At 38.7% G+C, this 22,708-nt stretch overlaps 1 protein-coding gene across 2 annotated transcripts in view; it reads right to left on the bottom strand.

Annotated features, from left to right (window-relative positions):
• RTKN2 (rhotekin 2) overlaps positions 1-19,360 on the bottom strand; it is a 75,390-nt gene extending 56,030 nt beyond the window's left edge. For both annotated transcript variants that reach the window (XM_066349550.1, XM_066349549.1), the window contains exons 1-2: positions 19,108-19,360; positions 12,246-12,442 (exon numbers count right to left, since the gene is read on the bottom strand). In XM_066349550.1, coding sequence (XP_066205647.1) covers positions 12,246-12,442; positions 19,108-19,167 — 257 coding nt within the window. In that variant the 5' untranslated portion in view covers positions 19,168-19,360. The remainder of the gene's footprint in view (positions 1-12,245; positions 12,443-19,107) is intronic.
• Between the last annotated feature and the right edge of the window lie 3,348 nt (positions 19,361-22,708).

Genomic DNA, 22,708 nt, shown 5'->3' on the forward strand with positions numbered 1-22,708 from the left:
TAAAATAATATACTAATGTACTTATGTTGATAAGCTTACATGGGATATTTACATGGTGTTTACAGATTCACATGCTAGATATCACTGGAGTAACAGACTCAGCTAATTACTTTTATGGTCACAATGGTATTTATGTTAAAATAGGGAATTCACTCAGTGAAAAGTAGAAGTACTCACTGATTATTTCATAATAATATTTCATTGAATCACAAATATAAGCAACAGTCAAGTTCAACATTTTATACTACAGTTTGTCATGCTGAAGAACATTAATTTATTAATTCATCCCAGAGTGTGAAAAATTCAATTGAATAATCTACTATATTTTGGTGAAAATAATGCACCAAGAGGCCCACTAGAAATAAAACACAAATCTCAATTTCCTCAGATTGGAACAAGAAATGCAATATAAATACAGTTGGCTGGCATTTCTAGGTAATATTTCTGAAAACATCTTCTATATGAGCAATGCATAATATAAATTCTTAAAATACTCATTTCAAGGAAAAAATATACGAAAGCTCTTATATAGTTAAGTAACTCAAGTGTTATGGAATAGGTCATAGATTATGCTCAAGTAGAGATCTATTAGCTATTATTAAATTGGATTAAACTTGAGGCTTTGGCAGACAAGGAATATTCTAAAATACTAGAACTACCAAAAGCAAACTGGCTGAATATTTACCAAAAAACTTTTCCTTTCCCAACTATTCAACCACCTGGCAAAGCATAGCTTTCTCATCTGTAATTATAAATTACTTGCATATGCATTACCAGGACCAGTCAAAACCTTATTATATACAAATATTCTCAACTATAATATAAATCCAATTAACTATATAATCTTACAGAATAATTAAGTCTGTTGTTAAAAAAAATTAGAAACTGGAATAATGTAGCCTCATTTTTCTGAAGCTTGAATTATTTTCAATTCGAATAACTCCTCAAACTGTTATTTAGGGTGCTAAAATGTAATATTTTCTAATTAATTCACATTGACAATAAAATTGTTAAACATTATCTGTTTAATAATGTGCTACTGTAGCTAATAGTTTGCTACAGTTAAATAAATACTTGTTCGAAAATCTGCAATGTTAATGCCAATTCTAAATGCTATAATTAGAGAGCCAGCCAGAGGAAAAAGCAAATAACCACAAAATTATTCAAACAAAAGCACAGTTAAATAATAGTGTACCTTATTCTTAGAAAGCCAGTTTAGAATATTTTTTGCTGAGACTTTTTATGCTAATTTAAAAGACAGATAAAAATATAAAAGACAAACTTTTAATTTATATTACTGCCTGTAGGCAAATAAAATGACCAATAGAGGGTGCCAATCTTTGTTGCTCAGAAATCTTTATTAAAATTGACCAAGTAGGCCCTGGCCGGTTGGCTCAGCAGTAGAGCGTCGGCCTGGCGTGTGGGGGACCCAGGTTCGATTCCCGGCCAGGGCACATAGGAGAAGTGCCCATTTGCTTCTCCAACCCCCCCTTCCTTCCTCTCTGTCTCTCTCTTCCCCTCCCGCAGCCAAGGCTCCATTGGAGCAAAGATGGCCTGGGCGCTGGGGATGGCTCCTTGGCCTCTGCCCCAGGCGCTAGAGTGGCTCTGGTCCTGGCAGAGCCACGCACCGGAGGGGCAGAGCATCGCCCCCTGGTGGGCATGCCGGGTGGATCCCGGTCTGGCGCATGCGGGAGTCTGTCTGACTGTCTCTCCCTGTTCCCAGCTTCAGAAAAATACAAAAAAATAAATTAAATAAAATTGACCGAGTAGCTACAGATTACCCTATTTTATATTGTTCCATTTGAGAATGCAAAATAGCACTTCTTTGCCAAAATTAACAAGCTATGATGAGAAATAGCATAATCATGAAAGTATTTTATACTTTCTTAATGAAGTACTAACAGAATTCTAAATGCAATTCTATTATTTAAAAGCAGGTTATAAAATCCTTCACCTCCAATGCAAATCACTAAAAACTATAACACTCAGAAATGCTCAATATGCAATTTTAAACCATTCTAAAACAATGTGGTATAAAATTATTACCTTCAAAGTATCTCAAATTGACATGAGTTTTCTATTTCAAACCTTAACATAGACATTAAATGATATAGTTAAAAATTAATTCAGTAATGTCTTTAATATATACCATATTTTATTGTAGCAATACCAACAGTATACAGTATTATTCACTTGGAAACTAAACTTTTTCTTTTTAAGTTATAGAATATAAGCAACTAGAATATTATAACAAACTAGTTATTGTGGCATTATTAAAATCACAATAATGTTAAATGATATACATAATTAGGTCCTATAAGTGACTTTAACTAGTATTATTTTTACAAAACCAAATAAAGTACTTCAGAAGTTAAAACAAAGATAGACTGGTAGGTTGGGGCAAGGGAAAAATATCATTGCTAAAATGTAATTAAGTTCTAGAAACATAGGGCTTTTTTAAAATCCATTTTGTTCACTGTTGAATACACCGTTGTATATACAGTGGCACTCAATAAATGTTTAGTAAATAATGAATGAAATAGGATATGGTCATTTCAAAGGAGCAGGCAGTAGATTTAGCAGATTTAGATTAGTAAATCACAGGGCTGAATCTTACCCATTAATAACTAGTTATGCTAATGAGTTGCTGCTAACCTCTTAACCTCTGCATCCTCATCTGTAAAGTGGAACGAATATCTACCTACCTCACAACTACTGAATGAAATAATATTTTAGATGTATTCTGTGTATTAAAAATGTTACACAAATACAAGGATGACTTTGTGAGTTTCTATTTTTGGCCTCAGTGTTTAATCTGGAGCTTTTGTGAAAGAGGCACTATAACATTTGCTAAAGTGATCAGAGTATGAATTCCCAATTCCTATAAGATAATGACAGCCACCTAAACCAGAATCTCTTCAGGCATCCTACAAATGCTTTCAGGCAACAAGGAAAGCAAATAAAATTACATATAGCCCATATCTATAGCATAACAAGAAAACAGACTACTGCAAACTTTAAATATAAATGGGAAAATTAACAATTGAAACCATCAAGCCCAGCTCCTGGAGGCCTTACCCAAGTAGAGTCAGGTTCACATTGCAAAACACAATTTATCAACCTTTGTTGTCCCCTAGAAGAAAACAGAATGGATATAAGACCTGGGGGAACACAACAGCACTGGTTCCCAGGGAGTTGATAGAAAGAGGCTCCAAAAAATTCCGGTTCAGAAAGACACACATGGGGAAAGTATCCTTTGAAAGTTTGTCCATGACAACAAAAAAAAAGAAGAAGTGGAAGACGCAACTGAGGTTAAAAACACCAAGAAACAAAATACTATAAAGAATCAGAAAATCAACCAACCACCCAACAAGTCAACATCCCAAAAGACACCATTTATTAAAGAAGTTGCTCTTCACATTCCAAAAATAGACAATACTCTTGAACTAAGAAACAAGGTAAACCCTCTACACCCGCCCCACCCCAATCATTTGGCCCTGGAAAGTCCTGCATCCTACATATTTCAATAGGGACTAAAAAGGACCCAGATATCCACGGAAAGTTACTATAAAATGAAAGCAGAAAAAATCAAAATGCTTCTGCTGACAGAAATACTCCACCAACCACTCTTCAAAAAGGTAACAAAAACTACATGATACTCCAAAATAAAGTAAATGCAGTTAAATAAGCTATTACAAGTATGAAAGAAGAAACCAAGAATCTCAAATTTAAAACTTCAGACTAGTAAAGTACAAACAAGTAAATATGTAAAAAGAAAAAAATAATGAAATAGTAAGAAAAGAAACTGGAAAAAAATCATTTCTGAAATGAAAATATAGACTGAGTAAGGACAAAGAGAAAAACTGAAAGTACACTAAGGCATTGAGTGAATGAGAAATGAAATAAAATGTTTAAAACCATTTAAGAGAAAATGATAAGACATACAGACAGGCAGAGAAAATCTAACTCTTGTGTAATTGGAGTCCTTAAATGAGAAAAATAATGAGATTAAAATTAATGCATTATTCTGGAGGTTTTAACTCCATAAAACCTTTCTGAAAATAAGACTTGAATTGTATAATTGAAAGGGTTTTAAGTGAACCAAAATGCCCAGCCTTAGATATTTCCCAGTAAAATTATCAGACTTTAAGATAAAGAAATCTATTTTTAGTCTCTAGACAAAAAAACAAAACAAAACAAAACAAAAAAAACAGTCATTTACAAAGGAAGAAAATCAGGCATCTACAAAGAAAAAATAATTAGGCATTACATTTGTTGATAACAAGACAACAATGGAGCAAGGTTTTCAAGTAACCAAGGAAAGTGTTTGCCAAGGATTTTGTATCTAGCCAAGCTGCCCTTTAAGTTCAAAAACTAAAGTAAAGTACTTAAATGTACAAGAATGTGAAGAAAACTGTATTCATGAGTAGACATCTACTAGCTAGCTCATTAGTGTCCTCCAAACAAGAAATGTTTTGAGAAGTACAATAAAAGGATGGATAGCAAACATTAATAATATTTAATTGAAGATCAAAGAGTAAAACAAAGGTGGAGATATAAGTACAAGGTTAGTATGTAAATATTATCCACTCCACCAAAAGAGAAATAAGAAATGATCATCTTCTGAGTAGAATCACCAAGGAAACTGATGATGCAAAACAAAAGAGGCCTTGTTAAGTGGAAATGAAAGACAGGACAAGTCAGTACAAACAACAGCACTGGAGACAATATTCAAGGACTGTCTTGGGGATCGAAATTTAAAATTTGGCTGAAATAAATTTCATTTCTCAAAGTAGAAATCTGAGAGATAAGACTACGAAAGTTGTTTGAAATCAGACCCCAAAGAGCCTGGAATGCAAGGCCTCACTAAGGAATAATAGTAAATGAAAAACATTAACTGGTTTTTGTTTAAGAGGAGGACTGATAAAAACAGTCTTGTAAGTCATATATCTAGCTATCACAGCAAGGAAAATGTAAGGCTAGTCCAGTTCACCAGTCAAAAGACTAGCAAATTGATGGATTAGTGCAACTAAACAATCCTGTCACCTAAACTGAGGCAGGAAACTGTGTTCCACCCCTGACTCTAATGATCTACTGTTTACTTAACCTACAAAGCTTTATTGACTTACCTTACTGTACAGTACTGTGAATTGTAACACAAACCTGAATATCTTTTGCATATTTAGGCATAAAAATAGGTAGTATACCAGGTGTTTCATAAATATACAGTATTTGAAAACAAAACTTACGTTATATAATTAGAACATTAAAGTAATAGGACATTTGACCAGTTACTGATATTTTCAGATATGTGGTTCTTAAAAAAAAAAAGATGAAAATAAAACAGATTTCTCAATGGGAGGGATTCCTCATCTAAACCAAAAAATAACTATATTCTCAATTTCCCTCAAAATGATGCAAAACCAGAGCACTATTCCAGATACACAGAAGTTAAGTCACTGTATACAATGCATTACTTGGGGCATTAGGGCTTAATCCTTTCCTGGAACCCTGATTTTAAAAGGCTGCAAAATTAAGTAAAAATATTTGCTTACTTTAATAAATTGAGTGTACTCTGAGTGATGATCTATGAGAAAAACCCAAAATCCACGCATTAGTTTTGATCTCCTAAATTCTCTCATCAAAAGCTACTATTTGACCACTTCCATGTGTGCCTATTCTTATTTTTCTAAAAATTGGTTATTTCACTTATTGTCTCACTATCCTTTCCAATACTGTACTGCAAGATAAATCTACCCAAACATCCATTTTATGATGTCTCTTTCTTGCAGAAAGTAATCAAGAATAAACAGTGAAATAAATGTAAAGCGCTGCAGTAACTTACTAGGGCAGCTTGTGGTACAAAGTACTGTACTGGGCTTCTTTCTGGCAGGAGAGGGGTACTCAAGCTCTAAGTCATCTGTTCACATCCTGGTCAGAAACACTGTGCACCCTCTGAAACAATTACCAAATATTTCTAAGTCCTAGTTTCTGAGTATTTAATAAAGAGGTTTATTTATACCTCTCATAGTTCGTAATGTAATATTTGTGAACATCTTAGGCTAGTACCTGGCACCTAGAAAGGTTGTCAATACCAATTAACTTCCTAGCATTCCAAGTTTTCTTGAATCTTGCTGTATGCCTCCCCATTCCAACTTTGGCTTGACCTTTAGCTTCAAACAAATACATCTCTTCACTGCTCTGGAATAATTTATGCTTGTCTTCCACAGTCAGCTTTTCTTGGAATGCTGATTTCTCCTGCTCACCTAATCAAACTCTATCCATCCTCCATGATCTAGAATCGTGATGGCAACCTTTTTATAAAAACCGCCCACTTTTGCAGTGCTGGTCAACCTGGTCCCTCCCACCCACTAGTGGGCGTTCCAGCTTTCATGGTGAGCCAATTGCGGCACCGTTTGGTTGTTCTCCTACCCCCACCATGAAAGCTGGAACGCCCACTAGTGGGTGGGAGGGACCAGGTTGACCACCACTGCAAAAGTGGGCGGTTTTTATAAAAAGGTTCGCCATGACGGATCTAGAAGATTCTGATCCATGGCTTCCATTAGACCTTCCTCAATTATACCATTTCATACTGATTTGATTATTCTCTAAAAAAAAAGTCTAAATATATTATCTATATTAATTTTTTTACATTTGTCATACAATTTTAAAGAAGGTAGACTAGCATTAGTAGTTAGACTCATTACAATGATATTTTAACTCTGGTAGCAATGTAAAAATGGAGCATTTTTCCATGTTAAAGACTATTAAAACCAACTAAGAACAAACTATTAACTCTTTAAAGGAAAAACCTTTCGCCTCATATCTTGACAAATCTTGTTTTTTGAATTTGGATATAATAGCATAGTACTTAGTGTTGTATAAGTAGTACATATTTGGTAAATATTTGATTGACTAAACAAATGGCACAATTTACATAATTTTTTTCAAGGAACAAAAAAACCCCACCTATCATTAGACTCCCATTAATCTTGACATCATTTTTATGTAAAAAGAAGACAAGAACTATACTTTCCAGTTATATCTGATCAGTGAACTCAGGCTATAGCTGAACATAATAAAATGAAGTTACAAACAAAGGAGTTAATATACAATATTCAGATTTTCCAAAAAATAAAAATAATTCAACTATTAAGGGAGACCAAGTTTTTATATGAATGATGAAAAAATATAAATGTGTACAGCATCAAAGCTATTTTTCTCTATCAAAACAACCAGTTAAGAAACTGAAAATCTGGCTCAGCGGTAGAGCGTCGGCCTGGCGTGCAGGGGAACCCGGGTTCGATTCCCGGCCAGGGCACATAGGAGAAGCGCCCATTTGCTTCTCCACCCCCCCCCCCTTCTTCTCTGTCTCTCTCTTCCCCTCCTGCAGCCAAGGTTCCATTGGAGCAAAGATAGCCCGAGCGCTGGGGATGGCTCCTTGGCCTCTGCCCCAGGCGCTAGAGTGGCTCTGGTCGCAGCAGAGCGATGCGCCGGAGGGGCAGAGCATCGCCCCCTGGTGGGCAGAGCATCGCCCCTGGTGGGCGTGCCGGGTGGATCCCGGTGGGGCACAAGCGGGAGTCTGTCTGACTGTCTCTCCCCGTTTCCAGCTTCAGAAAAATACAAAAAAAAAAAAAGAAACTGAAAATCATCATACAAATCTCTCTTTGCTATATAAGCCCAATAGAAACAGCAACTTCAGAAGTCATACAGCCAATTAAAAAAATTACCAACTCACAATTCATTTTATAGTAGTTTCCCCTTATCCGTGGTTTCGCTTTCCATGGTTTCAGTTACCCATGGTCAACTGCAGTCAAAATTAATAAATAAAAAATTCCAGAATAAACAATTCATAAGTTTTAAACTGCATCCATTTCTGAGTAGCTTCATGAAATGTCTCACGCTTGTCCAAGATAGCTCCATTGTCTACCCCAAGGGTCTCCAAATTTTTTACACAGGGGCTAGTTCACTGTCCCTCAGACCGTTGGAGGGCCGGACTATAAAAAAAAACTATGAACAAATCCCTATGCACACTGCACATATCTTATTTTAAAATAAAAAAACAAAACAGGAACAAATACAATATTTAAAATAAAGAACAAGTAAATTTAAATCAACAAACTGACCAGGATTTCAATGGGAACTAGGCTCCTCTCACTGACCACCAATGAAAGAGGTGCCCCTTCCGGAAGTGCGGCGGGGCCGGGTAATGGCCTCAGGGGGCTGCATGCGGCCTGAGGGCAGTAGTTTGGGGACCCCTGGTCTACCCTATCTGCCCATTAGTCATTTAGGAACCACCTGGGTTATCAGATCAACTGTCATGTTATCACAGTGCTTGTGTTCAAGTAACCTTTACAACCCCAAAGCACAAAATTAGTGACCTGGCAATTTGCATATGCCCAACAAAGCTGAAAGTGCTTCCTTTCAGTGAAAAGGTGAAAGTTCTCAACTTCATAGCAAGAAAAATCATACACTGAGGTGACCAAGATCTACGTAAGAACAAATATATCCGTGAAATTGTGAAGAAGGAAATAGAAATTTGTGCTAATTTTGCTGTTGCACCTCAAACTGCAGAAGTTATAGCCATAGCACAGTACATGGTAAGTGCTTAGTTAATATGGACAAGGCATTAAGTTTGTGGTAGAAGAAATGAACAGAGAGCCTGGCTGGTTTGCTCAGTGTAGAGCATCAGCCCAGCATGTGGATGTCTAGGTTCGATTCCTAGTCAGGGCACACAGAAGAAGCATCCATCTTGCTTCTCTCTCTCCTCCCCTCCTGTAGCCATGGCTTGATTAGGGCAAGTTGGCTCCATGCTCTGGGATGGCTCCACGGCCTCCCCCTCAGGCATTAAGAAGAGCTTTGTTGCTCAGCCACCACACAATGTCCCAGATGGGCAGAGCATCACCCCCTAATGGGCCTGCCGGGTGGATCCAGGCCTGGGCACATGCGGAGTCTGTCGCTGCCTCCCCTCCTCTAACTGAATAAAAAATAAATAAACAGAAAACACCTCCCAACTGATGGCAGTGTTTTACGCCAGATATCATTGAGCCTCTATGAGGCTTTCAGCAAGGGATCACCTGACACGAGGGACACAAAGCCATTTACTGCAAATAAGAAATGGTTATAGATTCAGGAACAGTTTGGGACTGAAAAATACAAAAATTACTGAAGAGGCTATGTCTGTTGATGAAGTTGCTGCCACATTTCTGGCAGAGTTGAAGAAGTTGAATAGGGTTTTGGTATTACCTGCAATTTCAAACGCTGACTGGGGTTTTGGATATATCCCCCATAGCCTACTGTAAATATTTAAAGAACTTAAATATGGAGAGAGATGATTCCCAGAGGAATATTCCATATAACTATGAGATGATATTATATTTAGTCCCACACTATAAACAAGTGCTTCTTAAAACTTTTCCACTGAAATAACCCCCTTTGATAAAATGCCCTTATAAAGGCTGGGAGAAGGAACATATATCCCCCTGAAGAGAATAACTCCAAACTATGCCATAACTCTAAATTTTTCATGCTTTATCTTAAAACAGGGGTCGGGAACCTATAGCTTGCGAGCCAGATGTGACTCTTTTTTTTTTTTTTTTTTGTATTTTTCTGAAGCTGGAAACGGGGAGAGACAGTCAGACAGACTCCCGCATGCGCCCCACCGGGATCCACCTGGCACGCCCACCAGGGGGGCGATGCTCTGCCCACCAGGGGGCGATGCTCTGCCCCTCCAGGGGCGTCGCTTTGCTGCAACCAGAGCCACTCTAGCGCCTGGGGCAGAGGCCAAGGAGCCATCCCCAGCGCCCGGGCCATCTTTGCTCTGATGGAGCCTCGCTGCGGGAGGGGAAGAGAGAGACAGAGAGGAAGGAGAGGGGGAGAGGTGGAGAAGCACTTGGGCACTTCTCCTGTGTGCCCTGGCGGGGAATCGAACCTGGGACTTCTGCACGCCAGGCCGACGCTCTACCACTGAGCCAACCGGCCAGGGCCCAGATGTGACTCTTTTGATGGCTGCATCTGGCTCGCAGACAAATCTTTAATAAAAAAAATAATGTTAAAAATATAAAACATTATCATGTATTACAATCCATTCATTTCCTACTGCTCATGTTCATGGTTGCGGGTGGCTGCAGCCAATCACAGTTGTCCTCCGAGACAACACCAAATTTTTATTGGATAATGCCTAATGTACACGGGTTGTTTTATGGCTCTCATGGAATTACATTTTAAAATATGTGGCATTCATGGCTCTCTCAGCCAAAAAAGATTCCTGACCCCTGTCTTAAAAGTTCATGTTATAAGAACATTTGCCATATTTATTCTACGGCTTTGCATATCCCTTGACACATAATCCTGTCTTCTCAGTGATACAGGAGACTATAGTAGTTTGAGAAGCACTGACTTAAACCAATGTATGTCTACTTGAAAATTATTTTCCTAGAGACTATGATACTGGGATAATTTCATTTTTAAATGCCAGGGATGAATAATAAAAAAATTATTTGACATTCATTGAGTAATTACATAAAAGGTATTACAATGGTTTTTGTTTAATATATATAGTCTTAATTTTCAAATGTAAATATTACCATGCCAACTATAATGAAGAAAAAATGAGCATAAAGAGATTAAATAGCTATCCCAAAGAAATACAGCTAACAAATATTGGCTACTTTATACACAGGCTTTACTGTATCACAATCTTATCAACATTTTATTTTCACAGAAACTTTTCTCTGACCTGTTTTTTGACCTTACTTTTTAAAAATTTAATGGCACTGTGAACAGCCCAAAGGCCACTAATGTCTAGAAGAAAGTTTTACCAGTGCTGGAGCTTTAAGACTGATTAACAATGGGCGATGTAAGACTATTTATATTAAAAAAGAACTCAACATCTAGCTACTAAATTGAGTCAATTCTTAGGTCCAAATAAGACTTGGCATTGCAGTAGGATATGATATAAACTTCATATAGGAACTCTAGATCTGATCCAAACTGGCAGCAAGAATGACAGAGAGGCGCTACTTAGCAAATCCTAAGTACCATATTTCCCTATGTATAAGACGCACCCCTTTTCAAAAATCTGGAGTCTTAAAACTGGGTGCATCTTATACAGTGGTTGTAGTTTTTTTTACTTGCATTTCCCACTTTTTCACGTGGATGAGTTGTATGAATTTTATGATAAATAAAACTTGAGTTCAATAACTATGTAATACATTTTTTTTTCAAATTTCAAGCCCCAAAATTAAGGTGCGTCTTATACAAAGGAATGTCTTATATGTGGGGAAATATGGTAACCTCTCATTAGCTACTGTCACTAGCTAGTTACTTCAGTTACTAAGTTACTATGCCCTTAAGTTATTTTTGCTTAAGGCATCCAAATGAAGAGGGTGAGGTAGCAGATTTTTAAGTTCCCTTTTATTTATAAGGTTTTATATCTTTTTAATTTTGTTGTCCACTCATTTCAATTTATGTACTTAAGTTTCTATTAGCCTTAGCTAGTCCTTCTTTATTAGCATTCTTTTAAGCAGTTAGTTTTTCCTTTAATTTACATTTCTTTATACTCAACTGTCAGTCTTGGTCCTTCTTAAAATATTCTGTCAGTTCTTGCATTTTTAACCACTTAATTTTATAATCTGGAAGTACTAGACACAACAAAACTGCCCAGTGAAAACTACTGCCTCAGTAGTAAGTTCACTCTGAGCTCTACTGTCAAAATGTTTATGATATCAGAGGTTACTTCAGTATACTTATTTTTTAAAGGCTTTGGTAATTTGATATTTGACCTCAAGCTTAAACTATATCATGTTGTTTGTTTGTTTTTTGTATTTTTCTTAAGTGAGAAGCAGGGGGCAGAGACAGACTCCTGATGCACCTGATCGGGACCCACCCAGCAAGCCCACCAGAGGGGGATGGTTTGCCCATCTGGGGCTTGCCCCGTTGTAACCGGAGCCATTTTAGTGCCTGAGGCGGGGTCGTGGTGCCATCCTCAGTGCCAGTGGAGCCTTGGCTGCAGGAGGGGAAGAGAGAGAAAGAGGAAAGAGAAAGAGAGAGAGAGAGAGAGAGAGAAGGAAAAGGGGGAAGGGTAGAAAATTAGATGGTCACTTCTCCTGTGTGCCCTAACCTGGAATCGAACCCAGGACATCCACACACCAGGCCAATGCTCTAACACTGAGCCAACCAGCCAGGGCTGGTTTAATTCAAATATTTAAGGACATTAGGAACCATATGTAAGCTATGCTACTAACCATCTTCCACTTTGACATGCAATCTGCTCTTCCAATTTCTGTAGTTTCAACGTGTAGGCCATTATTCGAGCATTGCACACCATGAGGTTCTTTACTGCAAGTAAAATCTGGTCTTTCTGCGTGCTCAGAGAAAGGAGTTTCCATATTCCTTGTCGCATTCGAATTTCTAAATCTATTTTTTCTTGAATGCTGCAGTCCTTAAAAAAAGAGAAAAGAATTTTTAAAAGGTAGCAAAAATATAAAACTATAACATTTCTTTTTACCACTAATAGATGGAATGTACTAGATATCACTATAATTTTATACTATATTGGGAAAGTAACAAAGTTTTAATGTATGGTAGCATAAAATACGTAGCTATTTTTAAAAGCTCCTTGCAAAACTTGAATGTCTTGCTTTATCAGGAAATCATTACAATCTACCAAATAAAGAGAACAGAAACAAGGGTGAGAGATATTACATATTCTTACCGTATTTGCATAAGGTTGAATAGGTCTCCCAAATATTCCTGCCCTCCCAGACCCTCAGAATGTGACCTTATTTGGCTATAGTTTACAGATAGTTAAGATGAGGTTATAATGAACTAGTGTGGAACCTAAATTCAATGACTGGTGTCCTTATAAGAATGCTATGTGAAGACACAGAAAGACACACAGAGAGAAATTTAAGTGAAGATGGAGGCAGAAATTAGAGTAATGAGACTAAGCCACGGATCAACAAGAATTCCAGCAACCACAGGAGCTCCTCTAGGACTTACAGCAGGAGCATGGCCCTGCAGATACTTGATTTGAGACTTCTGGCTTTCAGAACTATAACAGAACGTATTTCTGTTGTGTTAAGCCACCCAATTCTGGTAATTTATTATGTCAGTCTCAAGAAACTAATACAATAATATAATAACTAATGTGAACAATAATGCACACGTACATCTTATATAAGTTGTACTGTGGGGTGGCAAAATGTGGTTGATGACACTGAATTAACCAAGGAAAAACTTTCTAAAATAGCAGGTGCTGAATAAAGAAACTAAAATTTAGCATCAGGGAGGTAACAAGCTACTTGGCATAGTAAGTAATGTAAGTAAAATCTCAGAAACAACAGTGAAAGCACTGTGTTTAGAAAAATGTCAGAAGTTTTAGCTACCTGAAACAGATTAAATTGGAATATAATTTTGAATATTTTTTAGCTTTAAGAGTCACTATAAAACTACTAACTCGTTTAAATTCTGAAAGTCTTTTATTCCAAACAATGATCTTGTTGTAACAGCCCAATCTCTACATGCTAGTTTACTATGTAACACCAAATTTTGTAAACTGAAATGTATTGTTCCGATTTAATTTACAGTGGCTTTTTAAACATTATAAATCATCAGTTACTTTACTATACTACAAACATGTGATAATGTTCTAGTATGTCTATTTTTAAAATAAAGTGACCATCCTGGCTTATGTGGTAAAAAAATAAAACACTATAATTTACTTTTAATTGGATCAAAATCTAAATTTAAAAAAGTAAATGGAAGCAATAATAAAATATCCAGATGTTAAAAAGACAATCTTTTCAAAAAGAAAAGCTAAAAGTTAGAAGAGCAATCATCTAGGAAGATTAGCCAAAGAGAAACTGAAGTAGATGACTATTCAAATTAGTCAAATGTACTAGCCACAGGCAAAAAACAGACTGTTTAATTACCTTCTGTAATTACATCATGTAATCACCACATAAAAATATATGCTTATAGTATAACTCAATACTAGTGTACTAGGTAAAAGTCATTTGTTGTTTTTCCTTCTTTATATATGACTGAACTTCCAACAACTCCATTTCATCTTTTTATGTCTTGTCAGCCCCTAAGTAAATTCTTCTTTAATATAATTAGTAATTAATTATAAGGACTTACCATACGACCCATATGTCTATAGAAATAAACTCTGGTAGGCTGGTTAGTATTGGAGATTGCACACAGGAAGCAACTTGAAGCTGGGATGAATAGCTTTACCCTACAACTCAAATATAAACAAATACCATCTGGTGCCATTAAATTCAATTTTGCTTTTTAAATGCTACAGTGAGGCAGCCAGTTGAGCTAGCACAGTGGTTCTCAAAGCTTGCCAGCGCGTTAGAATTACCTCAGGCAGAGAGCAAAGCCTCGTAAAAAGTACCTAACCTTATGACCTACCCCAAAACAATTAGACCCTCTGAAGGTGGAGTCTGAGCATAGCCCCCGCCCGCCCCAAAGTTCCTCTGGTGATTCAGTATAAAGTCAGAGCAGAAAAGCATTCGACTTCTTGAAATTCCACAGCAATCTGGAAAGTTGCAACAACCTTAAGGAACCAGTAGATGGCCACAGCCACATTAAATAATCGGTTAGGGCTCCCAGGGTTTCCATCTTGTAAATGAAGACTGTCTTCTCTTCATTATTTATTGACAAAATTATAGAGGCTTGGGAAATAATGGTTAAAAAAAAAAGTAAATTCAGGGTTTTAAAAATAGCCCTTATTTGTAAGATTAAATATTCATTAAAGAAATTAAATATATCTAGCAAATATTAATATTAGAATTCTACCCTTTAGAGCAGGGGTCAGCAAACTATAGCCTGGCTGGTGCCTGTTTTTATTTTTATTTTATTTATTTTTTTTTTTTTCATTTTTTCTGAAGCTGGAAACAGGGAGAGACAGTCAGACAGACTCCAGCATGCGCCCGACCGGGATCCACCCGGCACGCCCACCAGGGGGCGACGCTCTGCCCACCAGGGGGCGATGCTCTGCCCATCCTGGGCGTCGCCATATTGCGACCAGAGCCACTCTAGCGCCTGAGGAAGAGGCCACAGAGCCATCCCCAGCGCCCGGGCCATCTTTGCTCCAAGGGAGCCTTGGCTGCGGGAGGGGAAGAGAGAGAGAGGAAAGCGCGGCGGAGGGGTGGAGAAGCAAATGGGCGCTTCTCCTATGTGCCCTGGCCGGGATTCGAACCCGGGTCCTCCGCACGCTAGGCCGACGCTCTACCGCTGAGCCAACCGGCCAGGGCGCCTGTTTTTATTTTTTAAAGAGTTGTATTGGAGTAGTCACACCATTTATAGTGTCTATGGCTTTCAAGTTGTACCAGCAGAGGTCAGTAATTTCAACAGAACGTCTAACCTGCAAAGCTGAAAATATTTACTATGTCCTTTTACAGAAATAATTTGCTGATTTCTAATTCAGTCAAATTAATATACTTAGTACACTATGACTCTACCTCCCCTGATATAGGATGACTGGATGAGGATCTGGCAGGGCTATTTTATTACCCAGTTTTGTGTTCGCCATGCAACTACTTTCAGTACAAATCTAACAGCCCTTTGGTCAAGAGAGGCTTTATAGAGTCAAAGGACTGGTCTTTAGTTAATAAAGGGTGCAGAGTGCTCCTGGCGTAAGAGGTGATGTCTGGTTCCTGCCACAATGAAAATAATGATTATGTAATGAAAATACCCATTGAGCATTCAGTGGTGATGTTTACTGACCTCGAAGAGGAAAAGCAAGGAGCTAAAAACACCACTGCTTCCTCCATCATAATAAAGAGTCAAGACTGAGTAGGACCCATGACAGAAGCACATTTGTTTCCCTGTATCCATCTCTCTTTGCAGTGTCTGAAAGCAAGTCTCCAGGAAGAAAAGGGGTGCAGAGGAGGGCCATCCTTTGCTATTTCTTCTTCAATAATCTGAATAAGGGCTTGCTTGTCAAAAAAAGTCAAACAGAAGCCGCTGAAACTATTCTGCTTTTGTAGGTAAAGTCAGGCTGATAAAAATAAATGGACAAGGTAAGGCTAAAAATGAAATGGGGAGATGACTTAAAAGTGAAAATCTACATTATATAGAAGAAAGAAACATACAGTAGTAGGATTTAAAAGCTAGAATGGCACATAGAAGTGCAAAGAAATGGCCTTGTTGCTGGAATTAAGCAGACTCAAAAAAAAAAAAAAATGAAGTCAAACTGCTGGTAAGACAATCATACTAATACACACAGAAACTACTAGCCACCTAATGGATATACGAATAGTTAGCTAAGAGACCAAGATGAAAAAGATCACAGAATATATACAGTAAACATTCTTCTAAAAGAAATTGTATATATTTTAAGAATTGTTTATATACAGCATAAAATCTGGAAATTGTAAATAGTGATCATTCTGGAGAATGGAACTGGAGAATTCTTAAATTCATGTTTCTGTATACATTCACTTTTCTGCAATGAAACTGCATTACTTCTCAAATTTTATTTTTATTAAGATTTTATAAGTTTAAGCATTTGTAAGAAAAGGTAGGACTGCCCCAACTGCTCAGAAAATTGGGACAAAGATAACAAAAATAGTCACCTGTCAAATACATCTTAAGTGTGAGGTACTATGCTAATAAGTACTTTAAAGAGATTCTCAAATTCTAACAACTTGCAGGGACTAGCACATCACCCATTCTGCAACGGTGGAAACAGATGTAGAACAGACATGTAACTTATTCAACGGGTGCACAACAAACAGACTTGGTTTGTACCTTAATTTGGTTTTCCCTTAATCAATAAGTCAATAAATACCCTATGCCAGCAATTTTCAACCAGTGTGCTGCAAGATTAAAATAAAAAAATTAAAACATGCAATGCCTATTTAGTCAGGGGCAATGACCTCTTTTCCTTTAGACTGTCAAATAAAAAAATGACAACAGCCAACACAATAGTTGTCCAATGTGAATGAATCAAAATTATACCTACTTTTTTGTCAGACTGGCAGAAATTATAGTTTTTGGTGTGCTGCAGAATTTTAGTAGTTTACCTGTGCCATCAGATGAAAAAGGTTGAAAACTGCTGTTCTGTTCCTGGTCAGTTGGCTCAGTGGTAGAGCATTGGCCCAGCATGTGGATATCCTGGGTTCAATTCCCAGTTAGGGCACACAGGAGAAGCGCCCATCTATTTCTCTACCCCTCCCCCTCTCTCTTCTCTCTATCTCTTTCTTCCCCTCCCACAGCCAAGGTAGTTAGAGCAAGTTGGCTCACTGCTGAGGATGGCTCCATGACCTCACTTCAGGGACTAAAATAGCTCGGTTGCCCAGCAATGGAGTAACGACCCCAGATGTGCAGAGCATTGCCCAGTTAAGGGGCCTGCCGGGTGTTTCCCCAATCAGGGCACATGCCAGAGTCTGTCTCTCTGCCTCCCTGCTTCTCACTTAAGATGATAGATGATAGATAGATAGATAGATAGATAGATAGATAGATAGATAGATAGATAGAATTAAAAAAAAAATTGCTGTTCTATGCTGTGAGTAGTCATAAATGACTCCCAAAGTTTGAGTAGAGGTGTTCACTAAGTGGACCACAATCTTTGGTGCTATCTCTCCCTGTTAGATAGCAACTTCATTAATATCAATGGAAGTACATAAAATAATAATTCAGTGATAGTCAAGTACAAAATTCTTTTATTGACCCTCAATGTTATTGTCAGGTTGAAAGTTATTAGTATTTTGCAATTTTTCTCTAAGATCCAAACAGAAGGATTTCTACAACTCAATTATTTTAATTTCTTGCTGCCTAAGAAATCAGTAAGTACTGTACCTTCCCAAATGTAAATAATCCAGCTCTTATTACATATATTTAAATATTTATTTAGCAAAGCTTCTTTACTTTATCCTCTTGTCTATTTTGTATCATTCCTAAATATTACTGCTGCACACAGCTCAATAAATAAATATACTTCAAAGACTACACCAACAGCTATATGACAAGTGCAAGGGGATCCATTAATCACCAATTCATTAGAAATCGAGATTTTTGTTAATCAGAACAAAGTATGTTAACAGGATAGGACAGAAAAGTATTTTACAACAAATGGTTTGAAATATTTGAAAATGCTGGCATAAAACAGCATAAGTTACTGATAAAGGCACTGGACGTTTTTGCATAATGATTCTTAATGTTTGCTTTTTAATGTTAGCTTTATTTTTTACAGTACTATTGAAGATTTCCTAACAATTTTGTAGTTACTGTGGTTTTTAAGATTCTAGAAAAGATAACAGGTTTTTAAGCAAAGATAAAATGTTGGACCATACAAAATTACTTATATTCTACCAACTTTGACCTACAAAACTGGCAGTTTTATATGATTTAACCTACTTCACAAGTAAAAGGTGGAGATTAAAATGGACGTGAAGATCCACCTTTGTTAAGGACATCAGAGTTTTCTTTTAAGACCCTAACATTATGGCTAAGTGTGGAAAGGATACCATTTTATTAAGTGGCTTTGCCAAGAAATAATGTTGGCCTATCTTAAGTAAAAACTTTTCTAACACATTTACACGGCTAAATATATAGGAAACATCAAACTTCTGCCAATTCAAAAAGAACCCACTCTCAAACTAAGAAAGTTCAGAGGGTACGTTTTGTTTCTCCTCCCCGTCCCCCGGCCCCCGCAAGTTTATGATGTGTCTACACATTGCTCCAGTAATTGTGCTTTCCATAAATCCAGTCAAATAAGCAAACTGTCCTCTGTTGATCTTGGGTGTCCCCCACGGGCCTCTCGGAAATCCCGGGACTCCGTTCCCCTACGTTACACCTACACTTGCGAAAAGACCAGCGACGACTTGGGGGCGCGGGGGCAGCGGACAGGTGCGCTCGGAAACGCGCCGCGGGGCTGCGGCGCAGCTTCCCGAATCCGGGCCGGATTCCTACCCAAGAAATCGGGGCGGGAGCCTGTGCAGATTCCCAAGCTCCGGGAGACCCTCAAAAGGATCAGCCCTTTCCCTTTGTTTCAGACCACCGCCGAGTAGGAGACGCGCAGTGGGAGCTTTCCCGACGACGACACGAAGTGACGTCGTGAGGGCTTGAAGTGGGGGCCCCCTCTTCACTCACCTGCTGAGCAGGAAGGCCCGCCTGGCCGAGCTCCGGACCCCTCTGGGTCAGCCCTTCCATCTCCAGCACCACAGCCCGGGCCGCCGCCACACCGCCAAAGATTTGAAAAGCCCGCCCCTGGCTGGAGACGCGGAGGACGCCAACCGTCCGGTCGTACCACGTCCCCACCGCAGGGGAGGGGGCGCAGGACTCCGAGCCGGCGCGCGCACGCGCACTGGGCGAGCTCCGCGCCCCTCGCCTCCCGCGCCGGAAGTTTGCCGAGACCCGTGTGAGCTGAGCTGTGAAGAGAGGCAGGCGGATTTAAGGCTGGGATTGAGGTGTGGGCGGGCCTGAGGGAGGAGTGGGCGGGGCTCTAGGGAAAGTGTCTGAGGCTGAGCGCACCTGACCCAGCTCAGAATGTTCGGCTGGTGGTTTTTCAGGCACGCCCTTTGCAGTGGGAACCTTCTACCTGCATCCCACCGATGGCTTTTCAAAGCTCTGGGTGGGTGGGTGGGTGTGTTGGGCGGAGGGGCTCATTCCAAACTGCAGTCGCTGAGCTGCAAACAGTTCAGGACACATGGTGTCTGTTACTAGGAGCTCATGGCCTCGCTCCCAGAGAAACAAGTGATGCTGCTCTTCGCACATGGGGCCATTCAGGCCACAATGTGGCCTTGTTGATCAGGCTGGAGAGACACCATGTCAGGCATTTCACAAGGTCTGTTCTTTTGCCCTGATATTTCTTTATAATTCCAGATTTCCTTCACCCAAGAAGTCTGTTCTTTCTCTTTCCTTACTCTTTCCCCAACATCCAAGGTGACAGCAAAATGGGGAATTTTCCCAGAGCCCCATTCCTTGCTGTCCCTAACAACCAACACAAAGACACTTTCTAATTAAAGAATTCTGTTGTTATTAATCACGATGGGAAAGTATCTTTAAAAACGAAAATTTTAGGTCCTTGTTAGGTCCTTAAAATCCATTGTCTCTGTCTTCACTTGACTTTCCCTTGAAAAGGCAATAGGAAGCCTTTTTGGCTTGTCATTTTATATTCTGAGTAAAGAATCTACCAAATCAGCCCTCCCACCTTCATGTCATAGAAGACCTTGGTCACTTTTCTTTACATAAATAGGGCAACCATATTTTTTATTTGTCTGCCATAGTCCCTGTTTGGATATGTTGTCTCAATGTCCCAATGACCTCAGTGACCACCGATTTAATATATTCTTGTCTCAAAGTGGATATTAAATTATATGGTCACATTATCCACAAGACCTTTGAAAAAGCAGTTGGTTTGAAGATGTACTTCCAAGAATATGAGTGCCTGACCTGTGGTGGTGCAGTAACTAAAGCATTGACCTGGAACGCTGAGGTCGCTGGTTGGAAACCTTGGGCTTGCCTGGTCAAGGCACATATGGGAGTTGATGCTTCCCGCTCCTCCCCCCTTCTCTTTAAAATGAATAAGTAAAATCTTATAAAAAAATTAAAGTTAAAGAAAAGATTTAAAAATATGAATGTCTCTGGCCCTGGCTGGTTGGCTCAGCGGTAGAGCGTCGGCCTGGTGTGCAGGGGACTGGGTTCGATTCCTGGCCAGGGCACATAGGAGAAGTGCCCATTTGCTTCTCCACCCCCCCCCCCCCCCCTCCTTCCTCTCTGTCTCTCTCTTCCCCTCCCGCAGCCAAGGCTCCATTGGAGCAAAGATGGCCAGGGCGCTGGGGATGGCTCCTTGGCCTCTGCCCCAGGCGCTAAAGTGGCTCTGGTCTCACAGAGCGGCGCCCCAGAAGGAGCAGAGCATCGCCCCTGGTAGGCAGAGCGTCGCCCCTGGTGGGCGTGCCGGGTGGATCCCCGTCGGGCGCATGCGGGAGTCTGTCTGTCTCTCCCTGTTTCCGGCTTCAGAGAAATACAAAAATAAATAAATAAACAAATAAATAAAATATGAATGTCTCCTTTCATATTGGTAATTTGCTCATTTGAGACCCTTTGGACTAGGTCAGGCATGGCCAACATACGGCCTGCAAGCCAGATGCGGCCTGTGTAGTGAGTTTATGTGGCCCGTGATTAAATTTTTAATATTCTCCACTACTTTAAAATCTCAGCTACTCAGAAGCAGAAGCGTCTTTGATTACTAGAAATCAAGATATTTATGAAGATAGTGGTACGCGGAAAAGAATTCCGTGTGTAACTAATCTAGGGTTAACTTCCAATAATTGGTTGAATGAATTAGTGATACTTCTTTATTTTTTTTAAAAAAATTCCATTATTAGGATTTACAACTTTTATACTTGTCTGTACACGATATGAACTGTTTGACGTTTAGCGGCAATGTGAGACCCACATTCTTTTAGGCGGAGTTTGCCAGTGCACATCCAAGGTCAAACAATTCATTATTTTTGTGGGGCAAGTATGCTGAATCAAGTGGCATTGTAGCATAGACAATAGTAGTTGATAACTGAAAACGTGTCCAGGCTGTTTGTAAAGCAAAATAATTGTTTTATTTGTGACATAACCTCTTCAAGCTCATTATATTAATTAAATATTGTTTCGATTGATTGCGATACAGTTTGGATATTTATACGGTATATAATTATATTTTTATTAAAATAATATTGTGTATTAAAATTTTTCACTCACATTTATTCATAAACAAATTATATAATAAAATTTTGTTTACTTAAATGAATTGTTTTTGTATTTAACATTTTTTAATTTTAATATTTTGTCCGGCCCATGAAAAAAGTTTTCTTTCTAATCTGGCCCCGGGGGCAAAAACTGTTGGCCACGCCTGGACTAGGTAATGCTAGAAGCTGCCTGGCTAGGAATGACGCGCTCCGTACATTAGAAATGTACAAGTCATTAGAAATGACCCATATACTTACACACAGATATAAAATACGTAAAACTCAAAATCACCAATACAGAGCTCGCCTCTTTCTCTCCAAACACAGATTTGAATTCCAGAGTTATTGGGTACCCTTCCTCCAGTGCACACCTCTTATGCTGACCACTTCGTGGTATAATTACCCCCTACTCAAAGTGAGCTGCGAGGCTAGTATAGAACCTGACTCATAAAAGGAGTACACACAGGAAGTTCATCATCAAATGGATATTATTTATCATTTAACACACAACAGCTCTCAGGTTCAGACTAAATAGTTAATGTAACCATGATTTCATGGAAACAGGACAAAGCAACCAATTTAAATTAGACACTGATTAGGAGTAGTTGATAAGTAAATACTAAGTATGTAACTGGAGATCATGTATTTATAATACTCAAAGAGATTGAGGAAATGTTATATTTAATAATTATCTGTAGAATAGACAATTGCTATTAAAGACCTTTCTCTTTGCAGAAGATACAATGTAGTCCTATCCCTTCATCAAGGGATGTACACAGGAAGTGCTTAAGTATAGCTATCATATGGTGATTAAAATACTGCAGAGTAGGAATGCTGTTTCATTATTTATCCCCAGGTCCTTTCTTGCCACTGCTAGTTTCATCAAACATAGTTTTCTTTGGTGTATGAAGAAATGGACATAGAAATACAATAATCCATGGGAGCTATGAAGAGGTTACAGATTTCACATGCAGTATTTTAATATGTTTGAGAATGAATGAATGAAACAG

Source organism: Saccopteryx leptura, chromosome 9, assembly GCF_036850995.1.
Source record: "Saccopteryx leptura isolate mSacLep1 chromosome 9, mSacLep1_pri_phased_curated, whole genome shotgun sequence".
NCBI lineage: Eukaryota > Metazoa > Chordata > Mammalia > Chiroptera > Emballonuridae > Saccopteryx > Saccopteryx leptura.